Source organism: Rhinolophus sinicus, chromosome 4, assembly GCF_057876585.1.
Source record: "Rhinolophus sinicus isolate RSI-liver-muscle chromosome 4, RSI-T2T, whole genome shotgun sequence".
In the NCBI taxonomy this organism is placed as follows: Eukaryota; Metazoa; Chordata; class Mammalia; order Chiroptera; family Rhinolophidae; genus Rhinolophus; species Rhinolophus sinicus.
In genome coordinates this window covers 38,166,672-38,186,128 of record NC_142504.1, presented here as the reverse complement: position 1 = coordinate 38,186,128, position 19,457 = coordinate 38,166,672, and the positions used below count along the sequence as shown (strand labels likewise).

Below are 19,457 nucleotides of genomic sequence, written 5' to 3'. Positions count from 1 at the left end.
ATCCACAAAATAATTTTTGAGTGCTGTTGGAAATCAAAGTTGTTTCCAGTTGTTTTTTCCCTTATAAACAGTACTTATAATGTTCATCTACATGTTTTTGACACATATGTGCAAAAATTTCTCTATAGTACATGTGGAAGAATGTGATTTCTGGCTCATAAATATGCAAATATTTAACTTTAATACCAAATTGCATGCTTCAAATTGCTGTGTATGCGTTCCCTTGGCTCTATTTCAGGAATGTGCAAACTTTTATGGAATGCATTATATGGTAAATATTTTAAAGCCATAAAATCCCTAGTGAAACTACTCAACTCTACTGTTTTAGTGGAAAAGCAGCCATAGATAATATGTTAACAAATGAGTAAGGCTGTGTTCCAATAAAACTTTATTTACCATACAGGCAACAGGAAGAATATGGCCCATGGGCCATAGTTTTCCAACTCTTGCTCTATATCAATATCGATGCTCCATATTTTTATACTTTTTTAACAGAAAATATTTAACAACAATATTTTAACAAAAAAACAGCAAAAGAGAAAAAAGGCAAATGTGACAAAATGTTAACAATTAGTTAAGTCCAAGTTATTCCAATATTACTACATCCATTATACTTCTCTTTCATCATTTCTGTAGATTTGAAAGTATTCAAAATAAAAAGGTAGGGAGGGGAAAAACTGATGAAAATACTAAATATATTCTGCCCCTTTACTATAAAATAACCTACCTCATGAAAAATAGTGGCAACATTATGTAAAAGCCAGAGCTAAAGTCCTTACATAGCATCTTAAAAAATTTATTAATGCTCAACATTTTCAAACAATTAAGAAAAAATGGGAATTGAAATATTATTACTATATTTTCAGGAGTAGGAATCAATTTCAGAATTCTTTTGTTATATCAGACTATATTTTTGTATTCTACGTTTACAAAAACTGCATTTAAAATTTGGGGATTCCTTTTATATGTTACAAATAAGTTAAATGTTGAATATTTTAACACACTTGCATCAAGCGTAAGAACCTCAGATGTGTTATTAAAATTGTTATCCTTAACTAGGCAACCAGTCTCCCCAATATTCAGTTGATGATATTAGATGATTTCCAGAAAAGATTTGTAAAAAGAATGTTTTACATCTGTAGTACTTATGTCATTCGTTCACATGCCAACAATCTTACCAATATCCCTCTCCAGCTCGGAACACACAAAACAATCAGTTTTTTCACCTATTAAATATATTACTTTTAAGAAACTGCATTCAAGAATACCTGTGACAATAGTGAAATGTTTAAATTAGAGATATAAAACATATTCCTTTTACAAATATTTTCCTGAAAATTCAATAATATCAACTGAACATTGGTGGAGATTCATTGCGTAGAGTAAAAAATTAATCACACATCTGAAGTTCTTATACTTGATGTGAAATGTGTTAAAATATTCAACATTTTACTTACATATTTGTAACATATGAAAGGAATCCCTAAAATGTTTAATGAAATTTTTCTAAGCGTAGACTAAACAACTTTATTTTTATGTGACATAAGAATTCTGATATTGATTCCTACTCCTGAAACTATGGTAATAATGTTTCAACTCCTATGTTCACTTGTCCTAACAGATATTAAAGCATAGCCAAAAGCTGTAATAGTTGCAAAGAGATCATAATGCTGTGGAAAGAGAGCAAGAGAAACAACAAATAATATAGAGAGTTGAATATCATGCTATTTAATATTTGGCAAGTGTTATAAATCAATAGAAAATATTTAACCTGTTTAGTATTTTTATATTATTTTATAATTTTCATTTATAATATGCAGATTAAGGAACAGAGTCAGAAATGTTAATTTTCCTAAAGACATATGGCTATCAAAAGGCAGAGGTGAGAATCACACATAATTCATCTAAATCCAAAACTGTGCACTCATCCAACTACATCACTCTGTCTCACTATGCATTCAAAGCCAATCCACAACTGGAGTACAGATACACAGACATATGTGATGGGTTTGGCAAATGTGGCAGAAAGCTAGATAGAGGTTAATAAAGTGAAACGGCAGGTGAGAGCCAAGATCATTAAGAGAAAAAAAATCATAATAAGTGAGGAATAAATTTGGCATATTGGACTACATTTGCTAACAGACTTTGTATGTGGTATGAAATGTTACTGTAAACCACCCAACCCAGCAATGTAGCGTCACCTATGCATCCTAAGCAGAGGAGAGCTATTTGGTAAAATGTGAAGTTTTATTTCATCAAGGACCCAAGTAACTCACTAAGGGACATTTCCTCCATAAAATAACTGGACCCAAGAATAGTAAGATGTTTCCCACTGGCTGAAACAACATGAGCTTCAGAAATGGTGGAACCAAAGCCCAGGGAGTAGGCAAGAAAGACAGGAAATACCCACAGAGTAAGAGATTGCAGTGTCCTCAAAATTCTACATTCTTATTCCATAGGATAGTAGTTGGGCATATTAGGTAAAACACATTCCCAACCTCTCTTGAACTTGGGTGTGGTCCTACAACTAATTTCTAATCAATAAATGGGAATGAAAACATGTGCCCCTTTCAGGGTTACACTTTTAAGCAATAGGTATACCTGTTTCACACTCTCTTTCTTCTTCCACTGGATGGACACTTATGAGGAAGAGGCTCTAGGAATTGGTACAGCTTCAAGAGGTAAGGAACTTGGGTTCCTGAATCACCATGTGGAGAAGAGACACCCACCAAAACCTTAGACTGCTGCATGAGGGAGAGAGAAACTTCCATTGTGTTTAAGCCATGAAACAATTTTGGGTTTATTTACCAATACAGTTGAGTCTATTCTGACTAATAGAGTTTGTCTGTGCATCATGTAGACATAGGCAATATTCTTGTACGTCTAAGGCAAGAGTAAAGTTTGGCAGTGTGAAGTAGTAGGTACACAGTAGACCAGAGCAGGTGGCATAAAAATTGGTGATCAGAGTGGCAGCTCACATTGGCAAGAAAGACATGAGCACCAGATATAAAAGAAACACAGGTGCTTAGAGAGCTGCTGCTTAGGGACTCATAGAGGACTATAAGAAAGGGACACAGTTGAGGGCACGTCATTGGGCTGAGGACGACTGACTCTTTATAGTTAGGAACAAACTTTAAAGCATAGTTACTTACCTTCTTCACACTGTTGGTGCCTTAAAAATATCCAGGTTATACATTTATGTGGATAGGAGCATACTGCATATAGATACAAGCATATATGTAGTCAGAATGAATGTTCTCTAAAACATGAAAATATTAGAGTTGAAGTTTTCATTTTTTTCCCCTGCTGAATCATTTGAACTGTTTAAAAGAAGCATACCATACATTTATCATGAAACTTTTTTCTTCATTTTGAAGGAGAGAAATTCTATTAATTGTGCATGTTTATGAAAATACTAAGGCAGCTGTATATAAATAAATATAAGGATGAGACAAATTTTTGTCCAATTTCTATTGTGAAATATTTCAAGAAACGAACATTTCCACACCACTCAGAAAATGCCCATGTTTGCCAGTTCCCATTACATTAGAAGCTCCTTTGAAGGCAGGCACTGTATTGTGCTCCTAATTGTCACTGGCACTTGGCACACAGGAGGCACTCAGGAATGTTAAGTGAATGAATTTATGAATACCAAGTACTCTAGTAGTTTTTGGTGCATAAATTCAATGGTAATTGTTAAATTATTTTGGCCTTGGAATCCCTATTTGCTGTCATTTCAGTTTTGCTAAGTGTATGACATACAGTAATTGACTGATCCTAACTGAGACATGTAAACAATGTTCTCTTTTTCCCTTTCTTTCACTTTACATTCACAGCTCCATTCAACCCAAATAAAGGTGCAGATAGCATTGTCAAGTTTGACACTTTTGGAGATGGAATGGGACGATACAACGTGTTTAATTTCCAGTACGTGGGTGGCAAGTATTCCTACTTGAAGGTTGGTCACTGGGCAGAAACCTTGTGGCTAGATGTCGACTCTATCCACTGGTCCCAGAACTCAATCCCCATTTCCCAGTGCAGTGACCCCTGTGCTCCCAATGAAATGAAGAATATGCAACCAGGGGATGTCTGCTGCTGGATCTGCATCCCCTGCGAGCCCTACGAATACCTGGCTGATGAGTTTACCTGCATGGATTGCGGCCTTGGGCAGTGGCCCTCTGCAGACCTCTCGGGCTGCTTTGACCTTCCTGAAGACTACATCAAGTGGGAAGATGCTTGGGCCATTGGTCCGGTCACCATTGCCTGCCTGGGTTTTGCGTGTACATGCATGGTTGTGACTGTTTTTATCAAGCACAACAACACACCCTTGGTCAAAGCATCAGGTCGGGAGCTCTGCTATATCTTGTTGTTTGGGGTTAGCCTGTCCTATTGCATGACATTCTTCTTCATTGCCAAGCCGTCACCAGTCATATGCACACTCCGCCGACTAGGACTGGGGACCTCCTTTGCCATCTGTTACTCAGCCCTGCTGACCAAAACAAACTGCATTGCCCGCATCTTCAATGGGGTAAAGAATGGCGCTCAGAGGCCAAAATTCATCAGCCCAAGTTCTCAGGTTTTCATCTGCCTGGGTCTGATATTGGTGCAAATTGTGGTGGTGTCTGTGTGGCTCATCCTAGAGGCTCCAGGCACCAGGCGATACACCCTTCCAGAGAAGCGGGAAACAGTCATCTTAAAATGCAATGTCAAAGATTCCAGCATGTTGATCTCACTTACCTACGATGTGGTCCTGGTGATCTTATGCACTGTGTATGCCTTCAAAACGCGGAAGTGCCCAGAAAATTTCAATGAAGCCAAGTTCATTGGTTTTACCATGTACACCACATGCATCATCTGGTTGGCCTTCCTCCCTATATTTTATGTGACATCAAGTGACTACAGAGTAAGTATTGGAATGGTTTCTTCTTTTTCTTCTTTTATCCTGCCAATGTTTTGTTATGTAGGATTTAAAACAGACCCCCTTTATTTCATCTCAGCAATTAGGTGGGTGATTACAAATGTCACGATGAACTGCCATATTATATATAACATTTATTCACTGTGTTTTAAAAGCATTTAATTAGTGCCTACTATGTGCAAAGCATTGTGCTAGGCACAGAGAGGAAGATAAATGTAAATGCATGGTCATTCAAGCAATTTATAATCTAGTGGGAGAAAATGTAATACACACTCACACCCCTAAAACTTTTAATTAAATTTAGAAAGTAGATGACAAGAAATAAGACTTAAACCACTCAAAGCCAAATGAGAGTACTTCAAATTACACACAAGGGGACCTGGCCACTACAGATCTGTCTGTAAGTTAAAATAGGCTTATAGCATTAAGCCATGATCAATTTAAAGATCTAAAAAAAATTTTCTCTCAAGCTTTAAATAAGCATTATTACTTCTCTAAAACAGATTAAAATGCTATGGTGATTTGTTGTATTTTTCCTACAAATTTAGTTCCTCTAGACTTAAGGTGTAGACAGAAGGTGTACATATATAATCCTTGAACTAATTATACTTTTTACTGTTCATATCCAAGTAACCAAATTACGTCTTTATTCATATAGTCTTTAGTTATATATAGATCAAATTTCTGAGCTTCAATATAATTACCATCTCTTCTGAAAGAAACAATTCATTATTCCATCACAACTTTTCAAACTATTAAAACCATCTATCAGTTGCTTTTGCATTTATAATTCTAATTTTAGTATCTTCCAATGAGTGAGTATATTTTTTTCTCTTGAGGCAATTGGTTTTTATTCTCTATATTTCTTAAATTATCACAGTTGAAAGTTTTAGGGGTGGCCAGTCAGCTCAGTTGGTTAGAGCATGGTGGTAATAACACCAAGGTTGCCGGTTCAATCCCCACATGGGCCACTGTGAACTGTGCCCTCCTTAAAAAGAAAAGAAAGGAAAGGAAAGAAGAGGAGAGGAGGGGAGGGGAGGGGAGGGGAGGGGAGGGGAGGGGAGGGGAGAGGAGAGGAGATAAAGAGAGAGAGAGAGGAAGGAAGGAAAGAAGGAAGGAAGGAAGGAAGGAAGGAAGGAAGGAAGGAAGGAAGGAAGGAAGGAAGGGAAGGAATTTCTGAGCTTCAATATAATTACCATCTCTTCTGAAAGAAAAAAATCATTATTCCATCACAACTTTTCAAATTGTTAAATCCATCTATCAGTTGCTTTTGCATTTATAATTCTGATTTTAATATCTTCCAATGAAAGAAAAGAAAGAAAAGAAAGTTTTCCAGTGGCATAATGGTTTCCTTTTTGTATAATGATTTCACAAAATGAAGTGCTTCTGTAGGCTGTAATAGCCCCCAAATCTTCTGTTTATCAGTAATTCCTACATTACTAAAATCTTGATTATTGCACCTCAAGAAAAGACAAAGCTATTTAAGGAATGAATCAAGATACTGGCAATACTTAACATATCTAATCTATTAAATTATTTACAATCCTATGACTAAAACCTATGGACTACATTAAAGGAAGAGCAAGTTCAATGTTGGGGTAATAGTCAGGGTTTCTAAGACTACCTATAAAAAATTTTAAAAATCTGTCAGAAAAGAAAACATCAGAACTGAATCAGTAAAATCAAAGGTCAGATGACATGAACCACAGGGGAGTTTGAAGCTTTAGAGCGTCGGGGTTAAAATGGTGAATTATAGTTAACACATTTTAATGCCCCTGTTTTTACCTTTTGTCTTTATATACACATTCATTCCTAGAGAACTTTAAGGATTTTTTTTTGTTTTTTAAGTTATTGGGAAGCCATCATTAGCAGGCATGATTCAACATATTGAGACTGCAGAATAGTTACAGTGTTAATTATTTTACCCTGGATATATGAAACTCTTCACTCTCAAAAAAGCTAATTTAAAATAATAGAGCAAAAATTACTACTGAGAATAAACAAATAGCATTATAAAATTTAATTTTATTGAATGAATTAGCATTTATGTCTAAAACACCAAAAAAATGACTTTTTTTTCTTTTAACATCAATTGACGAAATGGAATTAGCTAAAGATACCAGGTACTTGGTACTATTATACATGGCAGAAGTTCTAAGGCAAATGTAGCAGAAGTTGTGAATTGAGTGTTTTTAAGGTCCATGCTAATTAAGTCATCTACTGTGTTTCCCCGAAAATAAGACCGAGCTGGACAATCAGCTCTAATGCATCTTTTGGAGTAAAAATTAATATAAGACCTGGTATTGTATTATATTATATTATATTATATATTATATTATATTATATTATATTATATTATAGCCGGTCTTATATAAGACCTGGTATTATATTATATATTATATTATATATTATATTAGACCCAGTATAATATAATATAATGTAATGTAATATAATATAATATAATATAATATAATATAATATAATATAAGACCTGGTCTTATATTATAGTAAAATAAGACAGGGTCTTATATTAATTTTTGCTCTAAAAGACACATTAGAGCTGATTGTCCAGCTAGGTCTTATTTTCGGGGAAACATGGTAATCACAATGAGATCATCTAAGGCCTCAATTACTCCTTGCAAATAATGCCAATACTAAATTTATGAAAGAAATGAGAATGTAGACTAGAGCCTCTAACACAGTAGCTTTCAAATTGGACTGCACATTGAAGCAACTGGGTAGCTTTGAAATATTAATATCTGGGGTACAGCCCCAGACATTCTGATGCAGGCGGCCTTATCTATGGCCTTGACATCAGGATTTTTCAAAGCCCCCTAGTGACTCCAATTGGCAGACAAGATTGAAAACCACCACTCTAACAAATCACATGCTCTTTTTTTGCACAGATAGCTTTCATTTGGCCAGCAATGTTTTGAAATCCTTTGAAATATTTGTCAAAGTTAGAAAATTGAGACATGTTATGTAAATATCCAGATTTTTGGCTTTTCTTATCAAAGTAAAACATGTGGACTCAAATGCCTACATGCAACAATTAGCGGGACCTGAGAAGTGCTTACGCCCCTAGGAGGGCACACTCATTTCTGTTGCTCACACTCCCACCACTCCCTGAATTCTTACATCCGGCTCCCTTCATGTAGGAATCTACATGGACCCTATAAGCATCGTAACTTTAGACCCTTGTTCTAAAAATTCCAGAACAAGACTGAGATTTAAAATTTCCCAGAGGGAATCCATGTGGCTCAGATTGAATCAGTCCCATTAGAAAAGTACCCATTAGAAAAGTACCCGATAATTTAAAGGCAGCTAGAAAGAATTTGGGCATCAAACAGTCAACCGGGTTTATGACTCAGTATTTGCCACCCATTGTGAGTTACAAATAAATATAAAGCATGATTCCAGTCTTCAAAAATCTTATCTACCAGCTGGGAAAAAAAAAAAAAAAACAAGAAAGAATTCAACATTAAAACAGAGGAGTTTATAATTAAATTGATGACACAAAACTCTGAAATGCCTACGGGTTTCAAAGAACAGTTGGATCAGTAAGAGCTTGGTCTTTCTAGGAATACTCATTGAAGAGGTGGGATTTCACCCTGTACCTTGGTGAGAAAATGTAATTATGGTAGTTAGAGAATATAGGGCATACAGGGAATATTTTTGAACCAAGACAGAAATGAACCAAGCAGAATGCAGTACTGTTGGTCTTTCTCAAGTGGAAGCTGGGTTGGGGGTGCCTAGTGAGAAACTAATGGGAATTGGCAACTTGGTCAGATTTTACCAGGCAGAGGAATTCATTTAAATGGTGTTTAAGGGCTTTGAGGTCTTGCAATTTTTGATTTTTTGTTTTGTTTTGTTCTCTTTTGTTTGGTTGTTTGCTCAGGCAAAAATTGACATGATGAAAGGTAAGAGGGAAAGAAAGGAACTAACCTTTCCTGATCAACTCTGAGACCTTACTCTGCTAAATGCTTCGCATACATGAGCTCACTGATCCTCATTAGCACCCTGGAAAGCAAATTTTATTATCCACTGGAAAGATTAGTAAACAGACTCAGAGGATAATTAACTTCCCAGGTGGCACAGGTAGGAAATAGCAAGTTTTTCAGATCCAAATACACGCATGCCTTTCATATTACACCACAAACTTATTTATCCTTAATATGGAGGCTGGATTTGAAAGAGTAAAGCCTAGAACAACCAGCACTAATTGAAGCTATTACACGCCTCCAAGACAGAGCAAGCAAGAACTGGGGTAAGAATCTGAAAAGCAAAGGATCTTTGAGAAATATCCAGGACATCGTCTTCTATATTACAACAAAACCATCCCAGATAGTGCAAGAATCAAACACTGAGTCATCAGGGATCCGAGACATAGTTTAAATGGTGGAAATAAAAACTAGGCCATGTTTTAGTGGAAAGTTATCCATAAAGGAAGTAATTAATAGTAATCACTGGTGTTTTGTTTATTCATATCTTACAAATATATTTCAGCACGTATTTTTTAATTTTATTTTTCAATTACAGTTGACATTCAATATTATATTAGTTTCAGGTATACAGCATAATGGTTAGGCATTTATATAATTTACGAAGTGGTCCTTCCAGTAATATATTTGAGCACTTATTATGGGCCTTGGGGAGATAACTGTCAGCATAGACAAGTCCCTCCTCTTTTATAACTTACAATCTAGCAGGAAATAAGGGAGGATAGAGATGGAGAGTGAATAATGAACAATAAAAATGCAGGATAATTCATGCACTGGTAAGTGCTATGATAGAAGGAAAAGGGGATTATGTTACTGCAGATCTTCCAAAAATTTAACGTGCATACAACTCACTTGGGGATGAAAGATTCTGATTCAGTTAGAAGGAAAGGGATCCAAGATTCGGGATTTTTAGCAAGCTCCCAGGGGATGGAGATGCTGCTAGACAAAGGACTGTCCTTTGAGTATCAAAATGCTGGATTGTTATTGGGATGGGGACCTGTGAAGCACTTTACCTACAGTAAGCAGAGATTTCGAGGTGATTCCGGAATTTTGACAGGGTTCAAATGCTTACAGCGAAATTCTGATTTTCTCATGTTGACAATTTTGAAATTTTTTAAAAAAATATGTAGAATCTCAAATTCTTTTAAAAAATGTTTACCACCCCGACTAGTGCCTATTTCATAATATTCCACTGAAGGATAGGAGAGAGCCAGGCATAGGAATGCTGTGTGCTAGGAAGAAGAAACACAAGTACATCTAGGCAAAAATTTCTTCGAAAAGAAAGGTATATGATGTCTACAGTTTAATGAGTAAATGGAAGAGTGATTTTACATGAGAGGTAGGTAGAGGAGCTAGACCCTGTGGGACTTTGTAGGCTATAGCAAAAAGTACAGATTTTATTCCACATGAGAAATCAGTGAAAGATTTTAAGCAGAGATGTTTGATGATCTCACATTTCATAATCTCACATTTTAGGGGAAAATCCATCTTCTAAAGCTACTATGATTATATGACAGAAAGCAAAGGAAGGAGTGTTTAGGCAGCTGTGATAGGTGTTCCAGTCAGAGCCGATGGTAGCATGTTAACAATGGAGAGAGAACCTGCCGAGAACTGTGAAGAGCTTTTACCCATCTTGCAATCTAACAAGTCAGCCTGCATTTTTAGGGATGCTGGTAGGACTACGTAGAGACTCCTGATTCACCAAGGACTTTGTTACTCACAGCCATCACTGTAGCCACCGTGTCAGTATTTATGTAAGTTCCCCAAGTCCCAAAGCCTACTAGGCAATGCAGAGTGGGCTCGGTGACACCTGCACACACAGGAATCAGGACAGGACCAGTATTATTAATTTTTCTTTTTGCCTTAAGATTCCCTATGTCATAGCACAGCACTGTTGCTGCTCCTGTCCTCTTTTAAAATATTGGTAACTGTGTTCATCATGAGTTTTTCACGTGGAGTTTTATTTTTTTAAATACTACAATACAATATCACTTGTCTTGATGAATGAGTTTTGGGTATCCCCTTCCATCTGCATCTCAGGCAGGTCCTCTCTTGCCTCATTGTAGGCCCAGCTCTGCCCTCCTCACAACAGGTCTGGGAAGGGTGGTGACTTGGATGTCTGTAACTAACAAGGCATCAAAGTTTGAGTTCTTCCCTCCCTGAAGTTTCCTAGCAACCTGGATCTGGTACGTATGGGCTTCAGCCACGCTTGGGGATGGGGAGACTTTGGTCCTGTCCTTCAGCACCTTTTTCTCCTTAAAGCAACTAAGACCAGGGTACAGAGTAAGGAGGAATCAGGCAGCATGGAGGGAGAGAGTGGCCCCATGCCAATAAGCAAGGCACATGGGCTTTCTGTTTTAAGCAGCAGCTCCTCATGACTCAATCAAACAAAGGTCCAGTGTTTCTGAATACCTAAAACCCTATTAGATGGCAAGATCATCATTAATGTTATCTTCATTTCAATGTGTGGGACCCCTTGACTCAGAAGCCACAACCAGATAAACATCTGCTTGGGCATATGGTTTGTGCACTTCCAACTCAGCCTTGACTCACACAGCAGCAACTTTTTAGAAGGAGTCCCTCTTAATCCAGGGTGCTTGCTGTCTCGTCATGATAACATCTCTTAGGTACCCCCTTACATCTGCATCTCAGGCAGGTCCTCTCTTGCCTCATTCTAGACTCTTAGGGTCTTGCCTGGTTTTAACATAAGAGCTAGGCAAGTTTTCTAGTGCTGCAGCTGATTGCAAGAATTTATCTAAGTTTCTCTGCTCAGTTTCTCATTCTTTAGGGCAGCAACTTTGTCAGCATTTTAAATCCAATCCAGGTCAGTAAGAGCCTTAATACTAGTCCGTGCTTCATCTATGGTTTCTCAGAGCATATTTCCATCTCAGAGAAATCTCACAGAGAGCACCGAAGCTCCACTCTGCAGTCAGGTTCCAGTGCAAAAAAAAAAAAAAAACTGAGACTTTGTCATCCTGAAATGGATCTAAATTTGGCATGAGAGACCTCAGCAGGGGATGAACCCTGAGAGAACCCAGCTGTTGTTATTCTTCCTTAATAAGCATTATACACCCTGCCCCCTCATCTCCCAAGGGAACTAGCCGAAGTTCAAATAATTCACCTAGTTTCTGCTTTCTCTAAAAGTCCCTCTTTTCATGCTCAGTATAGGTACATGTCTCTGCAACTTTTATATGAAGAGGAGCACAACTTTCTGCCCACCCAGGATACATTTGAATACTAGTTGTTGCAATTAGGCAGACCTGAATCAAATTGGGGAAGAAATCCACGCCACCTACTCCCACCCCAATGAAGAGTTAGCAACGATACAGCACAGTCATGCAGCACTATCTGAACCTAATTCCTGTTAATCAGCCTGCAATTCCCTCTCCAAATCCTCCTCATTGGGAGGCAATAAAGTGGAGAACTATTTATTGCTTGGCCATACAATTAGCTCCACATGTTTGCTCTGATTCCCATGGGTGGGCTTCTCTTCAATCCTGTTCTTCAGCCCATAAGGCCCTCATACTCCCTCTTTGAAAAAGCCATCCCAGTCTCATTGCCAAAACTGACAAAGACTGCAGAGTCTCAGATTCTATTATACTTACCAGGTAACATGTTATCATGCTACAGTTTTGCTGATACTGAGAAGAAGGACTTTAGGACTCAACAGCAACAGCCAGAGTGTCAGCATTGGCTCAGGTTCCCTAAGCTCCGCTTGCCACAGGCTACGCAAAGTTGATGCAAAGTTGACAGGGTGACTGCTGCATAATCAGTGGTAGCATTACAGGGGAGGCACTGTGAAATTAGGGAACCTGAGTCTTTCATAATGGACGCTATGTGGGGCCCTGTGATCCGCAGGTAGTTACTCTCTCTATCTTTTAAACCTCTTTGATATAGAAATATCCTTGAAAAGAAAGCCCAGAACAAAGGTTGTTAGAGCCTCTGCTTGAAAGACATGTAGAAGCACAAGGGAACATAGAGAATTATGTTCCAAAAGAACCAAAAGGACTTGCTGTTGGATTGGATGAGTAGGTGTCAGGGAAATGGCAAAATCAAGGATGATTCCCAGGTTTTTGGCTTGCATAATTGGGTGGCATTTGGTGTCATTTACTGAAATGGAAACATTGTGGGGGAGAAATCAAGTTTTGCCTTGATTAATTCTGATATGCCTATTACATATCCAAAACAATATGCCAAGATGGCAGTTGAATATGTGAGTCTGGATGCCCAAAAGATAGGTTGAATCCAGTAATAAATAGTTGAACGTCATCAACATAGAAGTTACTTACACCATAGAACTCAATGAAACGGTGAAGAGAGTCCAAAACATGGGTCTGGGACACTCCAGCCCTTAAAATTCAGGTAGAAGAGAAGAAATCAACAAACACAACTAAGACAAGGAAAATCAGTGAGGGAAGGATGTTACCAGGCAGCCAAAAAGAAGGAAAGGATAGAAGGTGAAAACAGAGCAGCCTGGACTAGTAGAGTACAAAGCAATAAAGCAAAGCATTATAGATAAATAAGTACTTTTACCAGCATGACTTATTGAAGGAACTGGACAACTGACACTATGAGGCTGATATTTGGGCTTTAAAACAGATATATTGAATTACTATATGCTGCATAACCTATGACCAAAATGTAATTTTAGTTCTGTCTCCCATTGTCCCTTTAGTATTTAGTGAGAATGATCATCCCCCAACCCTGGGTAAGATTCCAGTGGAGACATTCAAACACTGAGTGTCACCACATCTGAGGCACCATTCTGGTGCTGGGGATAGAGCAGTGAATGAAAACACTCACAATCTTCATAGGTCCATGAATTTTTGTGCTCTTAGGAAACATACAGTCCTACAATCATTTTCAATGGAAAATAGTCTCTATCCGTAAAATTAAATGCCTTGCCCTATGGAATTATCAAAAGCATATCTTGACTTACCATTAAATGTCATTTTCTCCCGAGGTCTGACCTGCCTCAGGCTGAGAATCTGCAGCGGGTGACTTCTCCTTTCTCCTGCTCACATTCCCCTATCCACCAGTTGCTATTTCCCTCTCAGCCCTGGTTAAAAAGTAATAAGGAAGAAGTAGAACAGCTCTTATGTGGCTGGATGGTTTTATGATTGCTGAGTCCACAGTGGTTAAAGACACATCCTCAGAATATGTTTTTCTGGAAGATGATTAAAGGGTATTTTCATGCAATCTTCAAAAGTTTCCCACTGGCCCCTTTCTCCTGCAGATCTTTAAGTGAGTTGGCTGGCACTTCTCTATTCTGAGTTCTCGCTTGTGGCTCCATGCTCAGTCCCAAGCTATAGATAGAGATAGAGATAGAGATAGAGATAGAGATAGAGAGAGAGAGAGAGAGAGAGAGAGAGAGAGAGAGAGAGAGAGAGAGAGATAGAGATAGAGATAGAGATAGAGAGAGAGAGAGAGAGAGAGAGAGAGAGATCCCTGTAACCTCTTCCTGTGAAGGATGCCAGGCTCCTCCACATGAGCCCAAGAGTATCCATGGTGGTTTTCTATAGTGTGGCCCATCTTGTCCATGCGTACCACTCATATATCTTTTGCTTTGATAAATTCTTAGATTAAAGGATTATCTCAACACAGTAATAAAAGTCTCCGGTACTCTGTTACAAAAGTAATGAGCCTTTTCTCACCTTTTAGATTTCCAAGACAGGAATCAGGCCCCAAGCCGGGACATACTTCTCCTGCAGAAAAATCTCAAACCTTCCATGAATGGCCACATTGAAGCACCCCTCTCTAGGCTCTAAATGAGGAGAGAGTCACAGTCCCCTCTAAGGGGACAGAACTCACAGTACATTTCCAAGATATTCTCCTCACACTCCTCTTCTCTCCTTGTAATGTCTTAAAGTGTGTGAGGAGTTTTCAAAGTTAAAGAAATGTTTCTAGAAAAGGTTTCCTTGAAAATTTACTCATTTGAACTTGCCTCACTATGATATCCGCTATCTCTCAGATTGGCTCCACAGTCAAAACTGAGGCAGAAAGTGTATAGTTCTAATATCATACATATATGTAAAAAAAATTATATCAGTAATTGGACACACTGTAAATAACAAAGCTATGATTTGTCAAGGCTTTTACATCATGGAACTAGACAGTAGACTCTTTACTGAAAAATTGACAAAAGGGGAAGGAGCTTGCAACTTAGGGCCAAGTTGTAGGATCCTGGAGTGGTTAAGGGAGACAAGAGCTTTATAATACTGGAGATGGATTGTGCTTTCAGCATTTAAAGTAAAACTAGAGTCTGAAGAATTATACTACAAGTGTGATCTGAATTTTTTTTTCCAAAAACAGAATCAAGCCTTCTAAAGTTATGTGGCTTCTCCAATTAATTGTTCAGTCTTCAGCTTTCCTTGATTAGAGAAGAGTATCAGACACTTCAGGGTATAAGAAATTATGCTATCTGGTAACAGCATTGCCTGGGAGAAAAGAAAAAAAGAAAGCTAAAATTACTCTAGGATTTACCATAGCTACTCTGAGTAGAAACTTATAGAAGAAATAATTAATTTCCATTTTTCAGTACTGAAAGTGATAAAATATGTAGAATCTAATTTGAGGTTTTTCAGAAAATCTATGGGAGCTAAAGCCAAGACAATTAATGAAACCAGAGAGTGAGAGCAAGAGAATGAAAAGAAGAGATAAAACTTAGTTCTGAGGTATACTTTCAGTAGAAGCAAAGAGGGAGAAAGTGAAAAATCTCTGTCAAGATGGCTGTATAGAAGTCTAGAGAACAAAAAGTTTGAACAGTGAGTACCTGATGTATCAAAATTCCAGATAGACGTCAATGAAGTAATTAAAAGAGTAGGTACCTCAGAAGAAAGTTGATAGTGTCCCCAAATATTGACTAGTTAACCAATAGTTGATGAGCAGAACTCCCAGCAAGAGAGAGATGATAAAATGTAAAAAGTCTAAATTTGTTCATAATATAGAGAACCTTCAACAAGCCAAGTTGATTGACTGGAACCATCAGCAATCTGATCACTTCATCACTAAATATTGATATTTTACTATTTAAGATACTGAATTCAGTGATTCTGAAGAAATATCTTTATACAAATATAAAGAATAAACAAACAAGAAAATCAATGTCAAGGCTTGGCAAGCATTCAGGAGCACCCAACACAAATAGTGTTTGCTTACAAATCCTAAGCAATGTTTCCATGAACATCTCAAATTCAGAAGATCCAATATAATTATTACCTCGATTTGTCTATAATAAGAACAGAACTGTGAGTGATTTGGGATTTTTCAGTTTGGTCCTTTATCAGTGCTCTCCAATTGGCCACCTGATTGGATTTACAGCCAGACACTTAACTAGGCAATTTTTCTTACAGGTGCAGACGACAACCATGTGTATCTCCGTTAGCCTGAGCGGCTTCGTGGTCCTGGGCTGTTTGTTTGCACCCAAGGTGCACATCATTCTGTTCCAACCCCAGAAGAATGTGGTCACACACAGACTGCACCTTAACAGGTTCAGTGTCAGTGGAACTGGGACCACATATTCTCAGTGTAAGTATGGATTTGGCACTAACCCCTCCATACACAGCATTGTAGTAGGGAGCAGGCTGGGAGGGGAAGCAATGGACATAGACAGGAACAGACAACACGTGCCCGTCCCCATGAATAGCTCAATTCGATTTTAATAAGTACTGGTTCTACCACTGCCCCAGGCCCTGTGCTAGGTGCTAGGGATACAGTGGTGAGTGCAAGAGGCAGAGTTCCTGTTTCGGCAGTATGTCCAATCCAGCAGGAAAGACACACATTAAATCTGCAACTGCAAGTAGGATTTTTGACCATGTTGTCAAGTCCGAGAACCTGGATTCTAGTCCTGACTCTGCAATCAGTTCAGTAGGTAACCTTGAGCATGTCACTTCATTGTCCCCTGCCTCAATTTACTCATCGGCCTAGAGGGTGGTACTAGATTGGTGCTCAGTAAAATATGCTCTGTATAACCTAGATGCTGAAGGTGCTTCAAGAAAAATTAAAAGAGGAAGATAATCAAATAAAATGGAAAATGTTACATCCTAAATACCTACTTGGAAGATCAAAATACCTCCTTTAATGTGAGCATGTTAAAGGTTTTGAGACTCTCTGCAGCAAAGAAACCTGTTTAACTTTGTTATGTTCAGAGTTTCTTAAAAGTATTGGATGATAGTTAAACCGACTAACATCCCCTGGAACAAACCTTAGAAAATGCTAGAATAGATCTTCCTCTCTTTCAATGACACAATGTTTTTCAGCTGAGAACCAGCTGAAAAGGCAATTTGAACTGAACCAGGATAATGCCCCAGTCCAAAATTCTCTCTCCAACTGGCCTACAAATATCTGAAACACTATCCTCAGAGAATCATTCGTTTAATTCTTTAGCATCCTCTAAAGCACAAATATACCTAAAAGGGACAACCTTTTAAGCCATTTTCAGCTAATCTGTGGTGCGAAGTAGGAGAAATTCACTGACAGAAGAATGAGGGGTGCGGGGGAGGGGAGCCAGGAGAGGAGGAGGGAGTACTGGACGGAGACAAATGATTATTTCACAATTTTGCCTCAAGTCGATCCGAAAGCTACTTCAAAATAGCTCAACATCACAGAGTGAGCAATCACATTAGTGCCCTACTTTCTCCATCAAAACAAAATTGAACAGGGCAGCCCTTCCCCCAGCAAAGGGAAGACTGATGGCTGATAGCACACTCAGTGATGTATATATACCTCTCCTTGATCGAGAGCTGCTATAGGGGTGAGGGTGTTACTGTCTTTTCAGCTCAATTTCCAGGTGTCACAATGGTTGAGTCCCAAGACATGATAAAACTTGTAAAATAATTTTCTTTGGGTGTCTTAGAGAAACCTGCTTATTTCTTGAGTAAACAAATCTCTTTTCTAACATCCCAACTGTAACAGCTAGCTAGGCCAGAAAAGGAAGAACTGGCAATAACTAATAAAAACAATAACAACAGCTAACAGGAACTATCATTTATTGAGTGTTTTCTATGTACTGGGCATTGCATTAAATACTTTATACGTGTGTGCGTACTACTATATCTTATTAACGCTCACAACTCTTTGAGATAAAAAAAAAACCTACCCAGGGTCATACATATTAAAAGTGGCAGAACCAGGATTTAGAGTCAGTTTCTCTGATTTCAAAGCCAGTGCACCAACTACTGTACTGTATCATGCTAATTCACACAGAATGCAAGCTTGGAAAGTTCCCTTGAGGCTAGATACTTGGTAGGCTTTACAGAGAGAACAAAAGGAAGGTTATCAGAGGATGTGCAGCAAAGTTTACCCCTTGCAAAATAGTCTTGTTGATAGCTCAGAGCTCTTGGTTGTTACTGGAACAATTTAGCAGTCTGTAAGTCTTCCACAGACATTGTTCAAAATTTCATACACCCAAACCTCAGTAATTTAGAAATGGTGCCATTTTCCAATAAACTCCTAAAGCGATTATAAGAGCACTTTACTCAACCAAGTTTCTCTTCAGCATTTCAGAAATATTCATTTACACAAAAACAATGTATTTCGATAAAAATGGACCTGCTTAAGCTTACACTCAGTATGCTAATCTGCCAGTGTCTCAATTAATAATTCAAGGTAGCCATCTACACAGCCTAACATTCTAGGACCATATTGCTACTCAATAAAACTTTTTTAAAAATTTTATTTAAAGAGGTCTAAATTTAGACCTCATTTTTTTTAGCACTTTTCCTCTAATGAATCCAAATTAATGAAGTGGTATTAAAATAACAATGTGAGTATTTATGTAATATCTCTAGGCATTACAAAGTGTGGAAATAATACATTGATCTTTTATTTGTAATTCTGTATCTTTTATTCAAAATAGTCTTATATTTGTGGGCTTATTTTATTCCATGAGTACTAAATATCACAAGTTCCATTTTATAGTTGAGAGAATAGCAGTTAAATTCAAAGATATACAACAATTCAAGAGTCGGCATTGGGTTTTCTCACTTGTGATTAATAGCCTTCCCATTTAACAAATTGGAACTACTGTCATGAAATTCATTCATTCATTAAATGCTTGAGTATCTTTTCTATACACCAGAAATTTCTAAACACCTGTGTACACAGTGGTGAGCGGAACAGAATCCCTGGTCTCTTGACACTTAGTGTCTAGGGCAGCTTTTCTTCACACTGGAGGGTGCAACCCATTGGTGGGTCATAAAATGTATTCAATATGTTTGACCGGCATTTTATAAAATAGAGTAAAATATCTCAGAATGCATTATAGGTAATAGGGTAAGTAGTATTTCATGAAGTTTGCTCCAGAGTTTATGTGTGCCAGGTGCAGGTAAAACATGTATTACTGTGACTTACAGTCAAAGAAGTATGAAAGCCACTGGTCTCCGCGATCTAGTTCTATGCACGAACATGTTACTGACTCACTGTGGTGAAAATTTAAGCAACTGGTTTAATACCTCAGTGTGTTTCCTCCGTTATATATTTGGCTCAATTTATATCCATTTCCCTCCTAAGTACTGGGAAGTATGTTGTTTTATAAATCA

The 19,457-nt window shown here is 37.8% G+C and overlaps 1 protein-coding gene across 1 annotated transcript in view; it reads left to right on the top strand.

Moving 5' to 3' along the window:
* GRM3 (glutamate metabotropic receptor 3) overlaps positions 1-19,457 on the top strand; it is a 216,708-nt gene that overhangs the window by 186,493 nt on the left and 10,758 nt on the right. The window contains exons 4-5 of the mRNA XM_019749770.3: positions 3,837-4,903; positions 16,272-16,446. Of these exons, the coding sequence (XP_019605329.2) occupies positions 3,837-4,903; positions 16,272-16,446 (1,242 nt within the window). The remainder of the gene's footprint in view (positions 1-3,836; positions 4,904-16,271; positions 16,447-19,457) is intronic.